The sequence below is a fragment of the Ciona robusta genome, chromosome 1 (assembly GCF_009617815.1).
Source record: "Ciona robusta chromosome 1, ASM961781v2".
Lineage (NCBI taxonomy): Eukaryota > Metazoa > Chordata > Ascidiacea > Phlebobranchia > Cionidae > Ciona > Ciona robusta.
The window spans coordinates 1711304-1735924 of NC_143235.1; the positions used below are offsets into that span (position 1 = coordinate 1711304).

The 24621-nt window shown below is 36.6% G+C and overlaps 5 protein-coding genes and 1 long non-coding RNA gene across 7 annotated transcripts in view; 2 read left to right on the top strand and 4 right to left on the bottom strand.

Moving 5' to 3' along the window:
• The window catches only part of LOC149741225 (uncharacterized), a 34777-nt gene extending 23414 nt beyond the window's left edge, over positions 1 to 11363 (bottom strand). Inside the window, exons 1-4 of one of the 2 annotated variants that reach the window (XM_089879716.1) lie at positions 9232 to 11363; positions 7424 to 8532; positions 1481 to 1543; positions 695 to 739 (exon numbers count right to left, since the gene is read on the bottom strand). In XM_089879716.1, the coding sequence (XP_089735842.1) occupies positions 695 to 739; positions 1481 to 1543; positions 7424 to 7915 (600 nt within the window). In that variant the 5' untranslated portion in view covers positions 7916 to 8532; positions 9232 to 11363. The remainder of the gene's footprint in view (positions 1 to 694; positions 740 to 1480; positions 1544 to 7423; positions 8533 to 9231) is intronic. The other variant, XM_089879798.1, reaches the window with a different exon arrangement.
• A 1234-nt stretch (positions 11364 to 12597) lies between these two features.
• On the bottom strand, positions 12598 to 17679 carry LOC149741226 (olfactomedin-like protein 2A). Its single transcript, XM_089881555.1, has 10 exons — positions 17297 to 17679; positions 16766 to 16933; positions 16225 to 16365; positions 15899 to 16009; positions 15166 to 15290; positions 14860 to 14925; positions 14476 to 14607; positions 14156 to 14282; positions 13615 to 13790; positions 12598 to 13335 (listed from the first exon to the last, which is right to left on the bottom strand). The coding sequence occupies exons 1-10, from the start codon at positions 17447 to 17449 to the stop codon at positions 13101 to 13103; spliced, it is 1434 nt and encodes a 477-aa protein (XP_089737681.1). The 5' UTR covers positions 17450 to 17679; the 3' UTR covers positions 12598 to 13100.
• Positions 13175 to 13876, top strand: LOC149741227 (uncharacterized). Its single transcript, XR_016385680.1, has 2 exons — positions 13175 to 13316; positions 13625 to 13876. It is a non-coding gene; the product is annotated as an uncharacterized LOC149741227 (long non-coding RNA).
• Positions 17680 to 18384: 705 nt separating the features above from the next.
• LOC149741228 (piercer of microtubule wall 1 protein-like) lies at positions 18385 to 19482 on the bottom strand. Its single transcript, XM_089884286.1, has 2 exons — positions 19263 to 19482; positions 18385 to 18979 (listed from the first exon to the last, which is right to left on the bottom strand). Exons 1-2 carry the CDS (start codon positions 19373 to 19375, stop codon positions 18718 to 18720), a joined length of 375 nt encoding a protein of 124 aa, XP_089740412.1. The 5' UTR covers positions 19376 to 19482; the 3' UTR covers positions 18385 to 18717.
• A 581-nt stretch (positions 19483 to 20063) lies between these two features.
• Positions 20064 to 22836, top strand: LOC149741229 (CDP-diacylglycerol--inositol 3-phosphatidyltransferase-like). The gene is made up of 6 exons (XM_089883935.1): positions 20064 to 20266; positions 20324 to 20457; positions 20726 to 20838; positions 21227 to 21347; positions 21621 to 21702; positions 22059 to 22836. The coding sequence occupies exons 1-6, from the start codon at positions 20218 to 20220 to the stop codon at positions 22202 to 22204; spliced, it is 645 nt and encodes a 214-aa protein (XP_089740061.1). The 5' UTR covers positions 20064 to 20217; the 3' UTR covers positions 22205 to 22836.
• A 280-nt stretch (positions 22837 to 23116) lies between these two features.
• Positions 23117 to 24412, bottom strand: LOC149741230 (cytochrome c oxidase subunit 5B, mitochondrial-like). Its single transcript, XM_089884165.1, has 3 exons — positions 24207 to 24412; positions 23815 to 24015; positions 23117 to 23389 (listed from the first exon to the last, which is right to left on the bottom strand). The coding sequence occupies exons 1-3, from the start codon at positions 24304 to 24306 to the stop codon at positions 23241 to 23243; spliced, it is 450 nt and encodes a 149-aa protein (XP_089740291.1). The 5' UTR covers positions 24307 to 24412; the 3' UTR covers positions 23117 to 23240.
• Positions 24413 to 24621: the final 209 nt, after the last annotated feature.

Below are 24621 nucleotides of genomic sequence, written 5' to 3' on the forward strand. Positions count from 1 at the left end.
TTGTTTCGAGGCTCTACTCTGCCATACCTTTGTTGGCGTGTGTGTGCTTGGTAAAGAAACTTAATTACAATTACTCCAATAACCAAGTTGTTTCTTATAAGGGTTGTTCAAATTGTATAATATACACTACAAAAAGATGAAGAAAATCACAAAAAAAATAATTAACTGTGTTTTGTTACACTACATGCGCCCTCCTTGGTACAAGCTGTTCCATTATCGTAAATATCGCTTGACAAGTCTAGCTAAGTTTTACAACAACGATCGATTGGCTCTTAACGTTCGCCAAGGGTTTTAAATCAGGTTCCACTAAACCGCGGTTTCATTTGGGTGTAAATGATTTTGCACTTCAGACGAAAACTGAAGCTTTTTCACATCACATAAAAAGGTCAAGGCGGCAATACGTCATTGTTGAGGTGTCATGTGCTTGATGTGGTAACCTTGTAAACGCCCAGCTTTACACAATGCATAAGGCGGGTTTTACTTATTGTGCATTTCATAACTTTCAAAGCGTAAGGGTTTATAAGTAAACACCACTTTACAATGCTGAGCGAATACCTTTTATTCACCTCAACTTTTTATAGTAATTGATCGTTTTAAAATCCTTGCATTTATTCTTGGATTACCAGCGAAGCGAAACATGGTAAAAAAGTGGTCGTTTAAGCTATTAAGTTTCTTGAGCAAACATAGCACTTACCTTTTCTCCCTTTAAACCAGGATTTCCAGGATTACCTCTTGGCCCCTAAACGAAGAGAAAACATTATTGAAATTGAATTCTATATATTATCACCTGTCAATCAAAATATTACCGCTCACCAACGAGCAGAAGGATGGCTTACAGTATATAGTGGAATGGGGGAAGATGGGACACCTTTAGCACATTCTATCCAAATATTCTGATCGTGTTTTAAATAATTAACAACGGTCTATGGAAGTCGTGACGATAAGGTTTTACATTTCTTCAAATGTTCTTTGGTTACTATTAAATGCGCAGGAAAATAGATTAAAAAAGGTGTCGCATCTTCCCCTACTCTACTATACTGTTATTGGGGCCTTTAGTGCTACAAACCTGAGACTGAAGATATTTGCACTGACACACATGTCGGTATCATTTAACCTCAGATACCTCATATACCTCAAAGGCTAAGGGTCCATACTGTATTCATATTTGCTTAATACTCGGTAAAGCGTAGCGAAATAAGTCACGTGATTTTCCAGGAATTGTTTACGACTTTTTTAAACTAGTTAAGGATTTATTTTTGTCTGTATGGCTGACAATTTAAACTGATTTATTTTACTCTACGGGGGTATGGTCCTGCACCGTGGCACGTCATGGGTCCTGGGATTTTAAGACTTGGCCCCTAACCCATTACTGCAATAACCAGTGCGTCCACTGGGTTGGAGCAATGTCCATTTTTAGTGTCTTGTCCAAAGACACACACTTTAATCCGTATAGGAATTGTTGGAATTTTTGGCAACTTACCGGTAGCCCTGGGATTATCGGTGACCTGGTGGTGGCAAGTGGTGTTGTGGTCGGTTGAACGGTCTGTAAATAAACTTTGTAAGTCAATCTTAATTGTACAAACAAACTGAACAGTAGCATGGGTGGTTGTGTATTGCATACAATGTATCGCTTAAATTCACCCGTATACCGCTTGCAGGCATACGTACATGGTTTGTGTATGCAATTATGTCATTTAGCTTAATACAACGTTGGTGTATGAGACTTTATATAGTAGGGAGAAGGAAGATGGGACACATTTAGCACATAAGATTTAAATACCCTGATATTGCTTTAAACAATTAACAACGGTCTGTGGGAGTCGTGATATTGCGGTTTCATATTTCTTTAAATGTTCTTTGTTTACTATTAAATGGGACGACACAATAGATTGAAAATGTGTCCCATCTTCCCCCACCCTGCTATACGTTGCAAATCAAACCACGGGTTATAATCCAACACAAAGCGGCCTTTAATTGCATGCATCAGCCACTAAACATACTTGGCGCATTTTTGCCCGCTGGCGATTTTCTGGCTCGCATAACAAGTAATAGGAGAAACTCATTTCATCAATTACACCGACATCAAAAATTACCACGTTTGGTGGCGGCGGTTTTGCCGTTGGCTGCCGGGTGTATTCGAATCTTAACTCAAAAGGATTGTTTATGTGTTTAGTTAAGACGTGTGCTAAGCAACGCTGCTTTAACTAGGCCGCTCGGCTTATAGCGCATGATGGATGCTGCCTGGGTTGGAAGTGGGATAAAAATATGTAAGATTTGATCTTAATCCATAAGATTCAATTACCGGTGTGAGTCACGACGTAGTTTACTCAAAAATATCGTCTTCATAAACTATGCAAGGGATGTTGGATTTAAAGATGAATATAGGCACGTATGGCTTATTTATTTTAAAACCGTAACTTTACCCCCACTTGCTTTAAAATTACCAGTTCTCGCAAAAGGGAAAACACCGCTCAAACTGCGGTCGAAACCGATTATATTCAAAGTTATTTATTTTGAAACCAAAACTTGAAATTCAGAGCAACCACGAACGTTTCATATTAAGATTGTTGCCGACAGTAAATATTTGACTAACTTATGCTTTATTCGATGTTGGATTAACCGCCACGATTTTACCAAATACATTTACTTAATAAATTTGTTAGTCATGGCGTTTTTAACGACTGTGTTTATTTTAAGTTCCTCTCTTCGTTGTTTGAGTTAATGAACTTCGTTATTGTATTCGAGACGCAACATTTGTTAACGTTATGTTAATGATACAAACAACATTACGGATTGTTTAACGTAGAAGGTTATAGTGAAAATGCCGTTCAATCGTAATCTACATGCCCTTGCAACCGCGATGCGGCTTAACGCTCTCTGATTTTACCGTATAAGTCATTTTGATGCCGAAACTGCAAGGGCCGACCTTTACCATGCGGCTTGCTATGTTATCGCTCCTATTGATAAAGGATTAGCCTTGCTTGATAAGATCCACAAATGCACAGAATGATTGTAAGTAACCTATCTCTCCGTTTAAGGTCATACGTTTACGATCTTACATGTTTCAAATTTCCATTAAGGGTTATGAATATTCTGTTTTATATGGGTGAGGTCGTACGACATAAGACACGCAGAGAACCTGGGATTTAGGCCACAGTTAACCAAATACCGCCCATGTAAAATTGCAGTTTCCATTGTGTTTTGCTTTGATTGGGTTGATGTAGTATAGGTTAGTATGGATACCGCTTTAGAACATAATATCCCGTATTTCCTAATCGTGATTCATAACAACTAACAACGCTCATTTAGAGTCGTGAGAATACAGGTATATATTTTCAGTAAATATTCTTTGTCTACTACCAAATTGGACTATAAATGACAACCAAAACGTTGACCATCTTACCTTAACCTACTAACATTATTCAACTAGGGTAGATATAACAATACACACACAAGTTATTTTTCCCGTTTACGGCAATTCCTTTAAAGAATGCACTTGTTGTATTACTGTAGTTAGCGGTCAACACGATGTTTAGAACCTTATAAGTAGTTCACACAGTGAAAGTAACTGACACACTTAACTTCGCCAACGGTGTTTTGGAAATACATTTCTCGAAAAACATAAACGAAACATAACCCGATACCCATTTGAAACAGTACCGTGATCTTATGCGAGACAACATAGCGGTATATGTAACGCTTGACGTGGTACAGCAGTGACCACATCTCCGTTAGTTAAAGCATACAGGTGTAAAGTAATGGTTTAAAACGAAGCGGTTAATCCTCTCTGAAATGGGCCGTTTTTTTGAGTGGAAGTAATTGAATTACTGTGGCCGGCAAACGGAGTTACATTGTTCCAGTTTGTCACTTTTGCAGAAAAACAAGTCGCCTTTAATGTCAAGTCGGTATCGAGTTTAACAATGTTGCACTGTCCAAAGGTTACGGTTACTGGTGCGTAGATGGATCCAGTTACTCGTAAATGTTTTGGTCGGGCGATATTATGTGTGATTGAAAATAATGCAAATATATATATAGTAGGGTGGGGTGAGATGGGACACCTATTCATTCTGTTTTCTCGTCCCATTTGGTAGTTAACAAAGAACAACCACAACGTATGCTTTTGGTACAAAACAAAGTTTAACACCCACGATTAATATCGCGGTACGAAGTGTAAACAGCACCGATAATGATAAAGAAAACCACGATGAACATTTTGCGCGATTTTCGAAATCCGTCTTCATTCCTTCGCGGATTTCCCATCGATCTGGGCAGGTGTAATTGGCGGTTTCGCCCATTGACGACCATTAGCCAGGCAGGAAATGCCATTCGATTAAATAGCAGGGTACCGGTGGTTCGCTGTACTTCGAGGTAACGCATTTTAATAACGGCGAAGATCTCACGCGAGACGCGGCGAAGCGAGAACGGAAACCGTGAATAGAAACGGGAACATTCGTTTCGAAACAGTGTCGACTTTTACAGTGAGGAATTATAATACAGGCCACCTATACAGAAGGCTACAATCTGTTTCATCCCAACTGGAACAAGTATGTAATACAGAAACATTTTAAGACATTGTTTGAATCAAAATGATAAATGTCAAATGCCGACTCTTGAGCAAAGAATTTTAACATTGGCCAATTATATATAAGCTTATGTACGTAAATTGTTCCCCGTAAAGTACTTTATGGTATAATGGTATAATAATGTATTTGGGCAAATAATGTGTTGAAACACATTTAAACAATACATTCACTATACCCATATACCTGAACAACAAACCAACTCTCAGTGTACTTTAACCTACATATTACACGGCTGATGCATGTTACAAGCTTACATTGTAAGCTGTTTAAAGCGGTCGACTTATCCCCTGCGTGTTGTAATCTGGTAAAGTGTTATTAGTACGGATCGCGGACGACTAGGGTTCGTTAACTTATAGTTGACCTAACTTTAGGTATTACAACCATACGTGTTGAGGTATTTGCAAAAAGGCTTTACGGACATTTTTCTTTGACTTACATTTACATTTGTTTTAAACTGTTTGTTTTGTTTAGCACGGGATTAATCAACACTTTTACATAATTTTAACTAAGGATTTGACTCTTGTTTTGCTGCTAATTCCATTCTCTTTTGTTTTAATATTATGATCTTTTAGTTGTCCTCGTTTTTAAAAAGATTATGAATGTTTTTTCTTACAGGAAACCAGATTCTTTTGACTTAAAACATTAAGTTTGTAATCTTGAATCGCATACCTTTACTCATACTCTGGGGTAAGATGGGACACATTTCGCACATAATATCCATATATCCTGATGGTGTTTTGAACAATTAACAACAAGTCTATGAGAAGAGTTGTTTTTGTTACATTGAAATGGGACGAGAAAAGAATGAAAAATGTGTCCCATCTCGCACCACCACAAATCTGTACAAAAAGAATGTATCCCTACCAATTACGGTAAAATATGTACGTACGGTGGCTATTCAAGAGATGTATACCAGTCCTTTGCAACAAGTAATTGGCAAGCAGGTGTTGTTTATCCAATTCGCCGCATTCTTAAAGCCGCGCATAATACCACAACAATCCACCAGTTCTATATTTCTACAGCTGGCGATCCGTTCGATTCAAGTCTAACTGATGTTTAGCCTTCAACGGCAACCTTGTTCCATGAATTTGAGAGATACACTTAAACATTAGCTTACTCTTTACAAATGCAGGTAATAATACGTTTCCTATACGCGACCATTATAGTGAAGGTTTCGCAAACTTTAATCCTTGTTTGAATACATTTTGAACCGACAATGGTTTCAATACACGTACTTAGATATTTTTGTCGTTAAGCCCTGAAATGCCACGTTAAAAATGCCACGCCTTTTGTCATAAAGCCCTGAAACGTCACGTTATATAAATAGTAGATTGACGTTTAAGATGGGAACATTTTCTTTCTCTTCTATCGTCCCATTTTGTAGAAACAAAGAATAATCAAATTTACAAAATTGCATAACCTTATCCTCACTCTAAAATATCGTTGGTAATAGTTAAGAACATGGCTAAAAATCAAACCTATGCACTAACGAATTATCTTGCCCAACAGTACTATATATTCGCGTTAGCAATTATGTTACAGCAGCATTGGGTCCTAACCTTTGTGTATCTGAATCCAACTTACCATATTCCTGCACCCCAATAAGCCTAAATGCGCTATTATAGCTCTGGTGTTAGCCTTTTAACTCAATACTGAATGAGTCATGCGAACTTGAATGTTATACTGTGGCCAAAATGACGTAATTGTTATATAAGATAAAGGATGTCTCATCTGACTCATATCAACGCGTTTAAAGTACGTTATATAGCGCCCTTAATAGATTAAATAAGCCAGAATCAAATATTAATGCTATATTAACATGAATCGCACATTCGAGAAGTAAACAAAGCAAATAAAGTTATAAATTAACAAATCAAACACGTAGCTTTATATTAGGATGGGGAAAGATGGGACACCTTTTCATTCTATTTTTTTTTCCTACATGTTAGTAAACAAAGAAAATCAAAGAATTATAAAACCGTATTCTCACGACTTCCACATGCCGTTGTTACTGCTTAAAACACGATCAGAATATTTGGATATCATGTGCTAAAGGTGTCCCGTCTACCGCCACCCTATTATATATAACCCTAAACTACCCGAAACGCCGCCCTTAAACCCAAAGGGTACAGATTCGAGGCTCTACGCTGCTACTATTACGTCTTTGGGTAAGCCACTTAACGTCAATTGCATCAACCCAGTAGTCAGTAATGGGTTGTCCAAATTGACAGCCATATATTAAGCAAAGAAGAATCGCTCAAAATATATTCAATCTAACACGCAATAAACCCCAGATTGAAAAACACTTTAGATTTTAATCATTTCGTGTTTCGAAGATTCAAATAATCTTTATCACAAAGCTAGTAATTACGCCTACGTGTTATTGCAGTGCAAACTAAGTTTAAAACAATTTTGAGATTTAAAATAGATTCACCTTTCAGTTCGAGATTAAGCGCTGGTTCCGTAAAAGCTTAACACGTATGTTTTTGGTTTTGATCGTGTGCATTATATCGCGTATTGAGATAATATTCGTATTACAGCCGCTATACTTAGGCTTTGCTTTGACATTTAAACATCATATATTTAGTAAATCGAATAAAAATTACACTCTGTTAGTGATATCAAATTAGGTTATTATAGTGTATGGAAAAATCATCGATTAACAAGTATAGTACAGTGGCTCTGTGGTAAGATGGGACACCTTAAGAGAAAATAGAATAACAAGGTGTCCCATTTTACCTTACCCTCTTATATCACTACAAAATTTAACATCTTTGCAGTTACATGCCTTATTTTAAAAAGATTTTGCAACAAATCTCGAGAAATCAATTTTCCCTTACCGGTACAGTGGTCGTAGTGATCACGATTTTTTCCGAGGTGTCTTCCCAACTTGACCAAGAAGCCCAAGACGTCCAAGTGGCCCAAGCCGGCGCCGCTGGATCCCTACTTTGTTGCCTTGGAAATCTGATCACATTTTCCGAGGGTGCGCGTTTATCTCTTTCGCAATCAACATATTTGCAACGAAATCGCCTTCGGACGGGATTTGATCTTCTAAACTGATCAAAAAAGTTGCTGTTTTTCAAAAAAATATCGTCGAACTGAAGATTGTCCCTTCTTCTTTCCTCTTTAAATGGGACATCCGGAGTATTAGGATAAATGACCCCAAGCGAGACATCTGTTTCCGGTCGGTTTAATTTCCCAGTCTCGGGCAACGCGATCCCACGAAACGCGATTTTCTGTTCGTCTGATTCTGCCCCGGCATATTCCAGACTACCTAGGAGTTTAATTATAAACAGACAGAGGAATACTTGACGGCCAAGTAAACGATCCATCCCGATAAGTAGTCGGGTGTGCCTCTTACAACATTTTTATTGATTCTATACTTTACGAGTTATAACACCTGCGGAGAAAGTACATTAAAATCATAGTCCTCAAAATATACCGTACAACTATCATATAACTTAAAAGTTGTACGTCTCCTTAAATATGATATCTAAAAGAGGAGAATTAGCAACAAAACGAAACTCGTTAAAGCATGGTAAAGATAAAAACTACGAAAAATACCAATTTAAAAAACACGTTAGTCAAATATTCACCGATAGTCAAAACAAGTCTGAAACCTTTGCTATTTGGTGTCTAATAGTTCCTTATGGTAAAAAGCTAAGTCCCGGTTGCTACCTATTTCTTGAAGGCTCAATACAGACCAGACAGTCAAGGATGGAAACTGAACAAAACCGTGACCGTTTCGCCAAATAATACAAGAATTTAAGATAATTGTTACGTAGGATGGTTCAGCACATATGTGTACAGAACCAAACACTCTACATAATTATCACTTATCGGAGCAGAGAGGATAAAACTTCTCAGATACTTCGGAATTAGAACTACGGCGTCACGTTCAAACTGCATTTGTAATCCAGAATCAAAGAGATAAACTGTTACTTCGTACCTGAACGCAAGGAAAAAAAATTAAGTCCCAGGTCCTCGACAAGGACCTTACCCCTATAAAATAGAACGCTAGGTTAAAGTTAAGCAAACCTATAATGCGATATAGCGACCTTGGTGTAATATTGATTCCCGTAATTGCATTAACGCAGTACCGTTATTAATATACCGTGTAGTCTGTGTCCGCAATAAGATTTACTTGATGCATCAATCAAAGTATCGATAAAGTGGAGAGCAGATATCTCGGAAAAGTTGGTATAGTAGACTGGGGGGAGACGGGACACTGTATAGTAGACTGGGGGAGACGGGACTTTAGCACATGAAATTCATATACCCTGATCGTCTTTTTAAAAATTAAAAACGGTTGATGGGGTCGTGAGGATAAGGTTTTATAATTCTTTAATAAATGTTCTTTGTTTACAACCAAATGGGACAAGAAAATAGAATAAAAAGTTGTCCCGTCTTCCCCCATACCACTATGGAAATCTGATCTAATGGAAAGACGGCTTGAGGTTTTCTGCTGTTTTAGATCTATATACTACCAAATGGACGATAAAAAGAATGGAAACATTGATTCACTTACTACAATCTATATTAAACAGCACACATACGTGTGTATTTTACAAGGACCGTATGTGAATGATAATAACTATAGTTATATAACTTGTATCCTGCAGCGTATAACAGCACTGACGTTACTTACCCGCAGTCGAATCTAAATATAAACCATCGATGTTGCCAGTGGGAATCGTTATTCAAACCACCGCATTTTCCCCAATTATTCTTTATTTTGGCAACATTTTACCTCGAGCAATTACCCCTATCTTAAATACAACGTTGGTAAACTAGCATACGTTTACACAGTTAATAGTCAGGCATGACAATATATTTTAAATGAGCCAATTTGAGCTAGAACGTAGAAGGTTAAACAAGAATGCTTTGGGTGGTTAAAGTACATGCGAGTTTGTAAGGTATATGGTGGGGTGGGGAAGATAGGAAATTCTATTTTCTCGTCCCATTTGGTCGTAAACATACATTCAAAGAATTACAAAGCCGTATCCTCACGACTCCCATGAACCGTTGTTAATTGTTTAAAACACGATCAGTATATTTAGTTATTATGTGTTAAAGGTGTACCATCTTTCCCCACTCTACTATATATTGTCTATGTCTGTGAGCTAAATGGTTCAATAACACTGGCTAGAATGTCTACGAGTTTGCTTTCCAACAAAGGAAACCGCATGGATAAGTTTAAATACCTTCATGGTCAATTGTAGCTTCTCTATAACAGAGCGACATATATGTTTCATGGCCAAACACATTTCAAGTGTCGGCGGTTTAACTTTCTGTAAAGTCATTCTTCATAAAATACCATTAGCGTGATTGAGGCAATTGCAGAATGAGGATAAACACGAAATGGGCGCTCAGGCTGTTGTTTTAAATAAACCGCTAGTTATAGTCAAGTTTACCGCATTGTTTATGTTTGATTGTTGAAATAAACCGCATTCGCTTATTTGGCTCGTTACCTCACGCCAGACTTCTGGGTTTGAGAATGACATTCTGCCGATACTTAAACGCCTGGCTGGTAAACATGAATTTAAAAACAAGATTCGCCAGGCGGTAATAAGTTTGCAATTCAACTACGTTGCATATATTGCTGCATTGGCTGGTTTGCACCACCACACATGTATAATACTCCTAAGGTTTCCACCCCCGAGGATATGCAATACATCCTGCGTTCTTATTCATACCCGCCTTATATACTTTATACAGAAGAAACATAAACTTAACATGCGCTAACTCCCACACAAACCTAAACTATGTAGTAACTGCCAACTACTAGGCTTACGTTTATATACAGTACGTCGCTATTTAAATCAGATTGTCTGAATGGTTACATTGTATCTATTCGCGTTACATTGTACCTAGCTTATTGTACGTTCGCTGTCGCTTCATTGCATCATAATACCTTCTATCTACGTCACAGTTTTTAGTTTTTGTAAACCGACGAAAAAAACTTTTTTCGAGGTACCGTATAAATAAATTCGCAGCAGCCGTTTAAAAACATAAAACCCTCGATGTCACGTTGCTGGTACAATGACGTAACGATTCCCTTTTGGCAGCGAAGACCTTATCTCAGTAAGTTGACACCGGCTCGTTAGGGATCGGCGGAACGTGACGAAGGCAGTCTGACCCTTGCGTCTGTTGTCCACTAAGTCACGGCTATCTGTCTTAGTTAGCGCTACCGACCCGTCGCCTTTAATACTAACTTGCCTCACTTCGGTACGTTCAGTTCGCCCACAAATTGCTCGTTTTCAGCTTTTTTCACTTTGCGCAAAATCCCCCTTAGAAGTCTCACTGCGTCACATTGCGGCGTGACCGAGCACCCGAATTCGGTTATTGTCCCAAAACACAGCCATGTTCACGTCAACCCAGCTGAAATAACAAGCGCTTTAATTCCAAACACCCTCAATATACACCAACGCTGTGCAACCGGAAACCTAAAGAATTGCCCGCAAAGGTGGCTGCAATGCCTATTCTATATAGTATATGTTAAGACCTAACTCGACTTGTGCTATATTATCTCACTGCCACAGCAGACTAAACAGATCCTATGATATAATATCACCACATCAACCAAACCTGCTTTCAAATATCTCTTTAACTCTAGTGAAAAAATGAACCGATAACGTTAGCCGCTATAAGCCATTACTGTTTATTTTGAACTGCTCGCTGTCCTGCTTGCAGTGAACTGCCGACTAGCGTGCCACGGCGACGAGTCTCATTTATTAACCTGAGGCGAACGAATTCCTGGCTGATTGCTCTTGATAATTTCTCGCTTTATTTATTTTGATTTTTCTCTTTGAATCTGACAACGGTAATCGTTGTCTTTCAGTCTTGGCTTGAAATTACATGTTCTATTGACCAGGCTTACTAAACAATACGAAGAAACGGTAGTTTATCAGTTGGTGTTTTCTTTTCTTTTTTTTCAAGCAACTTCGCCAAGCGAAGGCGGCCGCAAAGAACTTAGCGTGTTGTGATGACGTAGCATGCGGTACTTTAGCAGTATACGCATCGCCAATCTCAACCTTTAGTAAAACGATTTAAGCTTTCAGGTGGAGCACTACGGCTTATATCAAAATACATTCATTACAGCGGTAACCTTATTATCTACATTGATATTTTAGAGTTAAATTTTAAACCGCAAACCAAGATCAAATTCAATCATTTCTAAATCTGTCGAAGACTTGACATTTCATCTTTGATATCTACGTCACTGACTGCGTCACTTACGCCAATTTCAGGATTATTATAGTGGTAATGATTTTATCACTTCACCAATTGTCTTTTACCACAGTGATGGCTGTAAAACTGTTATTTTAACCTCGTTTCACCCTCTTTAAAAAACGTGACTGACTGGATAGACCAATTTAAAACCTGGCCTGCCCGCAACAGTCGTCCGTCTTCATTAGCAATGTTTGGCGTGTCTTATCTGCACCTCTAAGCGAGTTGGTTAACGCTAACTAGCCGAGCTTGCGTGTGGCTGTTTTACAGGGCAAGTTAATAAACCCGTTTCCAGCAGAAACTTTTTGTCCCTTTTTAATGCGCCTTTCGTCGACTGTAGCGACGTTCGTTAAAACAACAACAACAGCTCCAATATGCCAATGGTTAAAAAACTTGTTACGTGACGTACATTTGAAACTAAATATCCAACACAGAACAAAACTGTAACTTCCTATTTTCACAATTTATTCTACGTGGGTAAGGTTGTGCAGCACGGCACGCTACTTGACCTGGGATTCAGGTCAGAGTTGACCAACTATTATTATTTATAAATAAAATATAATTACGTTACACCATGCACAATTTTTCTTATTAGCAGTAACTGGAACCATCGAATTTGCCTATTTATACAAAGATAAATTAATCATATGTTTCAGTATGTGATTTTGTGTCTGATACATAATCATGAATAAATTATTGCGCTACCGGGCGTTGGCGCTCGCGAGCACCGTTGCCAGCAACAGGTTTCTGCCGTTTTGTCGTCCATATAGATTTTAATGAGAACTTCACTGAATTACACTTTTATTCAATATAGGTAAATAGCATGGAACGTTGGTACAGGCTCAAAGTGATTAGAACAAGACGAAATGCTCAGCTTGCGACTGCTATATTCTTGGTTAAATAAATTAAATTTTTATGGGTAAACCAAACTTATATCATTGAAAAACTTACAAGAAAAATCAGATTGCAATGACTCATGCTCCTAATATTTAGAAAGATATAACTTATAAATGCTATGTATACAACGAGTTATGTGTTAAATAATACGTAAAAAAACATGTATATACTTGTTTTGTAAAATAGTTCTTTTGACATTTATTTGCAGATCGACGTTTCGACGTCCAATAAAGCTCGTATTCGTTAGGTTGAATGCTAAAACATTGATGAAGATGACATGTATAGAACGTTGAAACGTCATTACACAAACAAATACTAGAAGAACTGTTTTGGAAATTCAGTGTAATATACTACAGTATATATTAAAACACGTAGTTACTTTTATGAGCGCTATCTAAATCGATCGTGAGTATAATAATCAAAATTTACTGGCAGTGTTAACAGATTGCCTCTTCTTGTCCAAATAAGGAGTTGTTTATCCACGTGATCATAGGTTAGCTGGGATATACGTCCGTATGATTTGTCGACACCAACGGAGCTAGAGAGACTAGTTGGTGACTTCAAGGCGATTGAAGAAATTGTGTTGAAAGCGTATTTGATTTGCAGGTGAGGCCGGGACTCGAACCTAAGATTGAAGTGTAATTGTTACTTTATAATATTTATATTAGTTTAATCAATTATATTGAATAAATTTAACTTATTTATCCTCGCGTGGCTGGCTAATGACTGCTGTCGGGCAGTTTGAACAACCCATTAGGAACCACTTGGTATGATTGCCGTTGCGTCTTGCCCAAGGACACATATTCACCTATAATGGTAGCAACGTCGAGCCTCATACCTGCAACCGGTATACTAAATACAACTGCGCGGCACGACGTTAGACTAACAAATAACAAGTTCATACTTTCTAATAGCGTACACGACTCCACAAGCAACGAACATCGCTTCAAAGAAGTTCTTTCTCCAACCTGTGTCCCATTCCTTGATAACTTTCAATGTATCCACATCTATCAATGCAAGCATCATATTGCTGCTGCCACTGCTTGAACAATAAGTTGCCCATACACCGAACTCGTCCGCCTGTTACGGTGATTTATAGACAAAAAAATGTAAAACATGAAATGTGCGGGAAAAAGTCGAATAAATAGCAACAACAAAAGAGCAAAGCTATAATGAATAAGCAAGTATTAAAATAACTAATACAATATTTTTACCGATCTCGTCAGCATGTAGGCCTACTATTTGCCTACAAATTAGCAGTGCCTATGTCATATACACTTTTCATTCACACCCATATACATACAAATTGGCTCTTTGGTATAAGAACCTGAGTTTTTTAAGATAAAGTTTCCCTACAAATATGACAATATTTCAATACAGCATCAAGTCTTGCCAAAAAATATGAAACGCTGGTTTAATGAAATTAATATATATTTTTAAATCACCTGCAATGTAATTTCGGAGTGGTGACCGGACTCATACGGACACCCCTCGTTATCCGAACCAGGTTCACCATGTTTTGCGTGTTTGAGTTGTCTGTAGCGGACCATGGTCCTTAGTTGCAGGTCGTATCTGGAGGAGTGAATGTTAAAATAGGGTATAATATAGTAAGATTATTTAATGTACTATGTGCATTAAAGTCGAAAAAAAACGGAAAAGTTTGGGGAAAAAGTCAGGAAAAAGTCGAGAAAAGGTCAAACAGCCATTTCCCTCACCCTTTAAGTACATCAGTATGTATCAGCATCTGTTAGTTATTCCAACTTACTTAACCAAGAAGTTTGTGCGAGATCTGACGTATATGAGACAACCAGAAACAATGACGTGGCCGGTCCCATACCACGGGTAGGGAAGTGTGTAATTCGCTATCGGGACAACACCTTTACGTAAATCCTCTGCACTAAAAACAACACAAAGAAAGATTACTACTCAATTTTTTAATCTTTTATCCTTCCGACTTTTAAAACAGTTTTTCTTTTCTCGTCCCATTTGGTAGTAAACCAAAAATATTCACAGAATTATAAAACCGTATCCTCACGACCCCCATATACCGTTGTTAATTGTTTAAAACACGATTATAAAACATAGATATTATGTGGTCACGTTATTCATCTCATCCTACAGTAATAAATATGTATAATGAAGTCATTACCTTCGATATTCCAGTAAATCTCGGTTCCCTGAACCTCGTCTTGCTATCCATACACGAGGGTCAGGTCTGCGTAATTACAATTGAAATCATTGCTCCAACAAAGTGGTCATTTATGAGTTGTTTAAATTTTCTGCTATACATTAAATAATAACAAAAATCTCTCAGAGTCAATGGCCCACAATTAAGTTACATGCGTGGTAGAAAGACACAAATGTATGAAACAGAACACTTGTGTAAGAACAACTGTCGTTTCCCCGCCATGCCATGCTAAGATAATAAGTTACATTTTGAAAGTCTCATACTTACGTACGCCTGATTATAGTTGTGTTCAATACGTCATCTCTCGTGACGTCATCAATGTATGACGTATGTTTTATCACCGCGCCAAATGGTCCACCAACTGTTGCTATTTCAGTGGCTGCACCTATTGACTGTCAAGGTATAAAAATGCGGTTACTAATATCGCCTATATACCATCTACACGTTAAATTGGTGAAAATACTACATATATTTTATTAATTTGTTTGGTCACAGTCGCTGAGAAAAGAATTGGCTGCAAAATGACAGCCATTGAAACAAAAATCTAATTATAAAAACTTGCTGCATGTTAATATACAGTGAATGTAATGAATGAATGAATGAATGTAACTTACTTTATCCTCGCGTGGCCGGAAAACGACAGTCGTTATCACACGGGTTTAACACCTCGTGCCAGCTTACGAGTTGCCATGTATGTTACTTTGTGGGTGATTATTTTTTTTGGATTTTTTCATTTTTTCTTATGTATGGCTGATAATTTGGACAACCCATTAGTGCCACTGGGTTGAAGCAATTGTCGTTAAGTGTCTTGCCCAAGGACACATACGCCCACAATGGTAGCAGCGACGAGCTTTGAACGCATTACCTAATGGTTACAGGCAGGCGCGCTAACCACTACGCCACGGCGCCGGACAGTAACTCGTAAGTTGCCATATAAAATATATGAACATTATTCACGTCAAAGATTTCTTAGAAATATTTTAAAATATCAATACCATACCTTGATGTTCATCGTACAACTTTTATCGGTGACGTCATAATCTTCGATGACGTCATCACTCGCAAATATAGGATACAAATGTTGTGAAGAAATTGCTAACATAAGATTTCTCTATACAAGGTGGAAAAGTAGATATTTTTGTTTTAAAGTGTTCAGATAACTCAAGTATTTTAGGTTGTAAAAATTTCTCTCTTTTGGGCAGTTTTTTTGGGGGCAAGTACTATTAACATCTTTGTTACAACCATATGCAATACCCTTAAATACCGTTAATATTTGATTGAAAATACGTGCTTAATCATTCATGCAGCTATGCTTTCTTTCGTTACCTTAATTACGGCGCTCGAGAGTTCTAATAACAGGGGTCTTGGCGCTGCAAGACTACGAATGCCGATTCTTCTGTAAGATTCCAAATCTTTTGCTTCTATTCTCGCGTTTAGGAACTTGCCCAAAAGATCAATGACCCATTCCTATTTAGTATACAAAGGTTTTGCATAACTTGTGTATTCTTGTTTTCTATCACACGTGGTGTATTCACACACCCCATGGTCACTGTCGAGTTATAACATGGGCGTCATCGTATACATAAGACATATATGGTATATTCATACACCCCCTGCTCACTGTCAAGTTATAACATGGGTGTCTTCTTATACACCAGACACACATGGTGTATTCATACACCTCCTGCTCACCGTCAAGTTATAACATGGGTGTCTTCTTATACACCAGGCACACATGATGTATTCATACACCTCATGCCCACTGTCGAGTTATTAAGATGAATATCTTCTTCTACACCCAATGCATATGACGTTTTATTAAGGTGTAGCCCAGGAACACCCCACAAAAGCTAAAAACTTCATTCACCTCCTTATCTTCTCCATTACTTTCACCCACCCCCCACAGTACCAACGACCTTGCTTTGTACCCACCCCTCCCCAACTCTTTGATTGACGTCTTGGCTTCAGCCCAATCCTGGGAAGCGGAGTTCAATCTCCGAGTGAGGATTCCAATCTCGTTGACAAAGTCTCGATTCTAGGTATAAATATTACGCAAAGAACATAGTAAACAAAAAAAAACATTCAAAGAAATATAAAACCATATCCCCACGACTCTCATACACCGTTGATTGTTTAAAACACGATCAGGATATTTGGATATTATGTGCTAAAGGTGTCCCATCTTCCTCCACCCTACTATACATTTCTTAACAATATGGAACATTTTACTAAACTGTAATTCCGTTGGTACTTGTATATGCTTTTGTGTCTGTACTAATTCTTATACACATGCTTACTTTCTACATGTGTTCTTATTATTAAATACTCGTACGCAAGGGTTTTAGTTGTTCTAGTGTTCGATATACGCACATATATCCTCGCTATATTCCTGGAATACCTTTTCACTTATGTCGTCTAGCTTTTGTTCGAGACTCTGAGCGAACGAAATTCGTTCAATGATTCGTATCTGATTCCATATAACGCCCAACGTTGCCAGTAAGATCAAAATTCTGTTGCATTTTCGAAATGGTAGCAATGTCCAGACAGCCATTTCAACTTTACTATGAACATTCTATGTCTTGTTTTCAGCAGTCATATCTGTGTGTTTAGCTAAGGAAAAACAGAGCAACTTAAATCTGGTTGTAATCCTAAACCTGCAACTCTCATAATAAAGTACATGTCTGGTCGAAGCCCTTAGGCGGCTGTTGAACTTTACCGTAGCATCCAAATGCTATACCTTGCCTTCTGCTATTGGTTTAACGTGTTGCAAATTAGACACACGACACTGAGAAGAAATGCCAATAATTACATGCGCGTGTAGATGACTTATTTGATGCCTTTACGACCAGTTGTCGTTCCCTAATCACAGCATCGCAAACGGAAATGGCAGTCGTTAAAGCGCAAGAACAGCTCGTTTCATTTTAATGAACGAACACTTTTACAATAGGCGCCGACCGGGTTTTCCTGTTTAAATTATCACTATAGTTTAAAGACCATATTGCTTTCCATTAGAGCTTTTTATAATATATTGATTTAATATATCAAGGTGCCGCATTAACTTCGGGCAGGTTCCATTATAAAATGATTGCTTCAGACAAGGATGAACTTTTATGTCTAAAATACAGAAAATATATAGAATCAACGTGGTCGAATCATAGAGTGTCTATGCTGGTGATATCAGTACTAAATGTATAAAATACGGCCGCTAAAATGTCCACTCTTGAGTATTTTGCATATTTTTTTAACAAATACTATATAGTTGGCATTCTATGTATAGTACTGTGGGGTAAGATGCGACACCTTTAGCACATAATATTTAAATACCTGATCGTGTTTTAAATAATAAACAATTGTCTATGTGAGTCGTGAAAATACGATTTTATAATTCTTTAAGTTTTCTTTGTTTACTACCAAATGAGACGAGAAAATAGAATGAAAAGGTGTCCCATCTTCCCCTGCCCTACCAACACTGCTTAACACCAGAACTGTTGCAAGATAAAATATATTTGACATAAAATCAATACAATATAAATCCGCACGGCCCATAGAGATAGTAGGCCGTGTTATAGCGTTCATCAAAAGTGTAACAGCAAAATATATAATTCAAATACTGGTCCACGTCTTAAACTGGACTCTTTATAAGGTACATACGAAGTTAATCATTTTAACACTATATAGTGTTAAGGCATATAGGATATTAAAATTATACTCCTATTTGGTAAATGTAGGTATCCCGTTTAATATAACGGCAAATTGGTAGTACAGTATTAATCTAGTTACCGGAATGCGATCGCCCATTTTGAATTTCAAAGTTTGTCTTTAAACATTCGGGTTGGCGGAAAAACTTTTATGAAAGTTGAGTGGATTCATTTTAGTAAGTCCGGCGTTGTCCGGCCCCGTGACAGTGCTTTTCTCCATGTAGGTGTTAAGTGAGTTGTTCTTATACATCCCGCATAGGCCTAGGTGTGTAGAAAACTTCTGTGTGCGTGGTTTGAATGACGTAGGTACCGTATGGACGCTCGGGGAACGAGAACCGTACACCATGTTTGATGTTCGGTAAATTGGGTGCGGGTCTTTAGTGCTGGGAATAAAAGGGGGTTAGAAAGAGCAGAACACGTAAAGTAAAGTGAAAAAATGGATTTACTCTGTTCTACGCAGGTAAGATCCGACAGCGTGGCACGTTATGGAATCTGTAATTTTTGCCAGAGTTGGCCTACTAGAACCAATTTAGTGACCACTGGTAAAAACAATCTTTATTATATATCTTGTTGTCTCTTTAATTCTGCGCATAACAGATAAAAAAAAAACAGATACAGAGAAAACCTATACCACTTTTTGATCACATATATTGTAAAGACAAATACCTGTATCCTTTTATCCAATCTGGGTGCTCGAATCTGCCTGGTAACTCATTGTCTGTTTTATAATGATCCGACGTATTTTCTGTTTGTGTTTTGTTTTCTTTCGAATCGTCCATGGTTATAGTCTTGATATTTTACGTGTTACAGATAGTATTAAGTGTGGAACCCCTTTTTAATAATACGTTCTGTCAAGACTAAATATCTAAAAACAAAGCCAAAACATATGTAAACAAACTAAAAGAATAAATTCGGTCAAGCAAACTTGCATTTCAACGCCAGAAGTAAAACAGAAGTTTAACAGACTTATACGTCACTTTGCCCAAACATAAGGCGTTACTGATCAATATACACTAATTTTAAAGCGGAAAATATGCTTTGACTAAGATATACTGTGGTAAAACTATAAAATAAATGACAAAACAATTACAAACACTCGCCGAACAAATAGCGTTTTCGAGTTGTCCGTTTCTATAGTTACAGCGTAACAATAAACACATAGACATCTTATGACGTAAAAATTATTGCATATGCCTGTTTTTAATTATTATTTTTTATTGAAAATATCAGTTAAAATATTATAATAAAGATACAAGGATTTAAACTCATAATTTACCGTGATATTGCAATTAATAAATAAAGAATTAAAATCAATATAGTTTTTTGCCACTAACAAACATTAAAGAAATTGTTTTTTACAAGACCCTTATTACGTGAATAATATGTTTCTGGAGTTTTGCTAAAAAAATGTTTGTTTTTTAAAGAACAGGGGTGCAATTTTCTGCTTCGCCTCATTTATAGACATCCCATTTTGCATTGTGTTTGTTTTGAAACGTAACAATTGGTCGCTCGAGCTTTGCGTTTCTCAATTACGTAGTTGTTACGCGTTTCCTCACTTTAGACTACTACAGACAGTTGTTGTTCTACTAGCAAGGTAAAGTTGAATTCCAATCTCACCAACATGGCAACTACAGTCAAGGATATTATGCTCTTCATACCGAATTTAATTGGTGGGTAAGTTTTTGTTTGTGTGGCATCATTTTTACCGTTACCCTATTTCTTTGCAGGATACGTCCGTATAGTGCTTGCTATAGCTTCAGCTTATTATATGCCGTTTGATTACGTCACTGCTTCTTTATGTTACGTCATAAGCGTTGGTTTGGACGCAATCGATGGATATGCTGCCAGAGTTTTTAACCAGGTCAGCTTTCGTAATGTTGTTTTATTAAACATAAATCGGCTTGTGGCTCAGTGGTTCGCTAATCGTAAGGTAACCAAAGGATAACAGTTTAATACTCCATGTTGCTACACAGTAAAACAGTTTTAAAAACACAAGTTACATTATAGGTGGTAACTTGTAAATGTACACATAATGTATATGAAACAAAACACCCAAGGATAAATAACTTTTATTTAAAATTTTAAAAACTAATAATACAAATTTCATTATTTATATATTTTCTTTATAGGGCACAAAGTTTGGGGCAATGTTGGACCAGTTGACTGACAGAGCAAGTACTGCTACACTGGTGATGACACTCAGTTACTTCTATCCCAAATACATGTTCTTGTTCCAAATGAGGTATAATATTAGCAATTGTAATTTTAAACAAAGCATATTGTTGATATGTAATAAAGTTAAACCAATTCTATGGTGAAACTTTTTATAGTTCATATGAACTACTTTCAAAATAAAATTTCTGGTCTTTAGAAATCAGCTTGTTAAAATAAAAAAATCAGAGTTCTGTCCATTCAGTCAATCATAAAAAATTAAATATTGACGATCAATTGCCTTAAGGACTATAGCCCATTCAGTAATGTATCTTGTTTATCTATCTAAATATAAGAATTATTAAAAACGTTTATAAAATATATAATATTGTTTATTGAAACATTAAAAACTACATTGTATATGAGATATATATCCCACCAATTTCAATACAGTGCATTTACCAGAGATTATGTTCCAGCTTAGTGATTGATATCATCTGCCATTGGTTGCACCTCCATGTCTCTATTATGAAAGGTTCAAGCCATAAATCAATGGGATTGGATAGCAACCCAATCATGAAGGTTTATTATACATCAAGGGTAAGCTGCTTTGTATATCTCTAAGTATCTGCTGAAAAATCGAAATAATGTCCAAAACACTACTGATTTTTTTTAAATTAAAAAAATAGCTATTCAAAGTTGCCTCTGTAATATTTGTCCATGATTGGTTATTTAAACTTGATTTACCAAGGCGTGATTATAACAGCTGTTGTTTTGCTGCTAGTTCCCATTTCCTGATTGTTTTAATTTAACTAATCTTCAGTACTGTATACAAAAAATGAATAAAAGGTTATGTTATATTTTCTTTTACAGCCTGTTCTGTTCTTCATGTGTGCTGGAAATGAATTGTTCTACTCCATGCTCTATCTTCTTTATTTCACCGAAGGGCCTATTGGTAAGTGTTAAACAGATACTAGTCCAGTGAAGCATAACAGTGCTTAACTATGTATTGGTAGTTGAAAAGATATTCAATGTAAGATTGGAGAATTAGAGTTTTTTTTAAGATAGTTCTAACTAAAATACAACATTTAACTTTTAACACATATTTTGTACTGAGTCCTAGCTGTCACCTTATGATTTAGTTTACTGTATGCATATTGTAATGTTGTCTTCTGTACTAGTAATATATAAAGTAGAATTAGGGATCTTGTAGTCAGTTTTGCACCTTCTGGTTTAAATCTTGTATGCACAATATAATCAATATACATCTTACTCTTAACCAATGTTTTCCCATCATATTTTTAATCACAGTATTGGGCGTGAGTCTGCTTCGTGTTTGTCTCTTTGTTTCATTCCCAATCATGGCAGTAAAGACACTGATCAGTATCATACACCTCATGGACGCTTCTATTCGCTTGTGTGCAATTGATGCGGATGATAGAAATAAGTCAAACTAAATCCAGTTGTAAGATTTCATGCACAACTTTCTAGTTTTATCATTTAAACCATAATCTTTTGGATTAATTTGTATTATAAATCTAAAAAAGTTATTTTGTTATTTTTTATGTGCACCAATCTGAGAGGCAGTGTTACTCACTTTTAATATGCTTGGTGGTAGCACCAGTTATTATAAACTATAAAGTTTTAATTTGTTTCTTGTTAAAAAAATACCATAGATTATAGAGAAGGTACATAAAAGCCAAGTGTAACTGTTGTTGTTGAAGCTGCTTTCGTAATTGTTTTTTTGTTGTTGTACACCAACTACCTATGTAAAAAGTTAAGCCACATATATTCACTATATTATTTCAACTGTGTAATTTATTGCAGTCGTTTTAGCAACACTGTAACTGTATCTTAAATCAAAAAAAAATATATGTTCGCAGTAGTATTATCAGGTTTTACTAATTTCTCGTTCTTGGTTCCATAGCTTTCACATTGTAATATAAACTGTATCATGCAAAAACATTTATCAAATATCATGTTTTATGCTGCTGTTTTAACTGTGCTGTGTATTGATTTTGTGTTCATAGTACTTTTTAAAGCAAAATGAATAAGTCAATGTAATTAGATTATATTCTAACTGATCTATTACCAGTTGAATAAAAGCGACTTCTTTATCTTTGCTTGCTAGGGCAGCAACAGTGGTTATAAATGGGTGTTCAGGTTCAAACACTTTATGCCCAGTTAGGGGTTTAATATTTGAAACACATGACAGACAATCAGACAATTTAGAGAAACCATTACCAACCACTGGGTTGGAGCATTCGGCTTGTCTTGCTCAAGAACATATACATTTGAGACATGCTCTCACCAAAGTCATCTCGGACCATCAATTTATTGGTTAACTTAGTTAGATAAATACATACAAACTATTTGTAGGTCAAGTTTATTTTCAGTGTTGCCACATCAGGGAATATTTCCAAGCACAGATAAATTTAAAATACGGAAACACAGGGGAACAGATTTGAACTAAATTTCCAAGACATTAACGGCTTAGTGCATGAAAAGGTCAAGTTTGCCAATTCCCCATTTATCACTTGCATCATAATCAAGAACGTAATACTCTCCAGTCAACGGACATCTGCCACCTTCTTCAAGTGTGCACCAAAATCCAACTGGTGGCCCACCGTGGCTGTCTGGCTCTGGAATAAAAAATGTAGTAATAGAAAAATCTAGATTAATAACCCTAGAAAAATATAGTAATAGAAAAATCGAAATTTAATTAACAACACTAGATTTCATTGCACGTTGGAAAAACTGGGGCAAGTCGTGTAATTAATTCGGGATATGTATTTAGTTTTTAAAAGTATTTATTGACATTAACAAAATATTAACAAATTAAGAATATATTCAGAATAGACAGCAAGAGAAAGTATTGCGTGGCGAGGGTGGGGTCAGAATAAATGCAAATAAACTCCCCTTTTTGTTTGAGTTGTTGGAACATTTATTGTGCCTGGTAGCAGTAGCGTCAGAATACTTTTAAAACAGAAAGGCTTCCATGTGACTTCAGATTTAGAGCAAAGTTTGATTATTATGACAAAAAAACAGTGTAAGTTGGCTGTTATACCTTCTATTTCAATGTATCTTGATGGGGCGGTTGAGAACATGCGGTAAGGATCTTCTTTTGTTCCTGAGCCCCCAGTGGGTGGAGTTTTTTGGTCACGGTTCATGTCTTCTAATGGATCTTCCCCAACCTTGGCGGCATCCATCAAGATTTTCTCAAAACCAACAGCAAGACCTCCTTCTGATGATGGGCATGGCTTTTTGACTGAAAAATAGTTGTACAAGGTTAATTTATGTAGTTGGAAATAGGAATAAAAATGAGAAAATAAACATATTTTTACCATTGTTGTCCTAACTTTTAGGACAGGTTAACTAGCCTGAAAAATTCTACTAAAACTCGTACCCAAAATGGTTAAATTTTAATAATTCAAATAACAATAGTAAAGGTCGACTTACAGTTGAAGAAGTTCATACTCGCCGTGGCATGCACTTGTCTTGCGATGAACGATTTTCTTCCAACTAAAACTGCGGCTTGGGTAAGTTTTCGTAGCGCCATGTTTGTAAGTTACCAAAAAACTTAAACCAAATCTAAATTAACGACAGAATAAAATAAGTCCTGTTATTTTTAAACTCTGACTGAAAACCTTTCGTTTTTTAACTTTTTTCTTAACTCACGTACGCAGCAAATTCGTTAACTGTAGCAAGGTCAGCTGCAAAAGTGTTGCCGATTTATTAAGTATTTTTCCGGGTTTTAAAGATTTTACTGTTAAATAATATCTTTCTTATGTTCGTACATATAATTTTATACATGCGCATTAATTTTTATGTTTATTGAATATTTAATATTTTTCAAACGTATAACGTGTATATT

Bases quoted from the DNA above. Each gene is read 5' to 3' on its own strand.
- LOC149741226 (XM_089881555.1), bottom strand. From the start codon at position 17,449: ATGGCTGTCTGGACATTGCTACCATTTCGAAAATGCAACAGAATTTTG. The intron at 14,926-15,165 runs GTAAGTATGAGA...GTAATTACGCAG, and splicing joins ACAACTATAATCAGGCGTAC to ACCTGACCCTCGTGTATGGA. The intron at 13,791-14,155 runs GTGATTTAAAAA...TCACCGTAACAG, and splicing joins ACTCCGAAATTACATTGCAG to GCGGACGAGTTCGGTGTATG.
- LOC149741228 (XM_089884286.1), bottom strand. From the start codon at position 19,375: ATGGACGATTCGAAAGAAAACAAAACACAAACAGAAAATACGTCGGAT. The intron at 18,980-19,262 runs GTATTTGTCTTT...TTTTATTCCCAG, and splicing joins GATTGGATAAAAGGATACAG to CACTAAAGACCCGCACCCAA.
- LOC149741229 (XM_089883935.1), top strand. From the start codon at position 20,218: ATGGCAACTACAGTCAAGGATATTATGCTCTTCATACCGAATTTAATT. The intron at 20,458-20,725 runs GTCAGCTTTCGT...TTTTCTTTATAG, and splicing joins CTGCCAGAGTTTTTAACCAG to GGCACAAAGTTTGGGGCAAT. The intron at 21,703-22,058 runs GTAAGTGTTAAA...TTTTAATCACAG, and splicing joins TTTCACCGAAGGGCCTATTG to TATTGGGCGTGAGTCTGCTT.
- LOC149741230 (XM_089884165.1), bottom strand. From the start codon at position 24,306: ATGGCGCTACGAAAACTTACCCAAGCCGCAGTTTTAGTTGGAAGAAAA. The intron at 24,016-24,206 runs GTAAGTCGACCT...ACTATTTTTCAG, and splicing joins GAGTATGAACTTCTTCAACT to TCAAAAAGCCATGCCCATCA. The intron at 23,390-23,814 runs GTATAACAGCCA...TTTTTATTCCAG, and splicing joins AAGATACATTGAAATAGAAG to AGCCAGACAGCCACGGTGGG.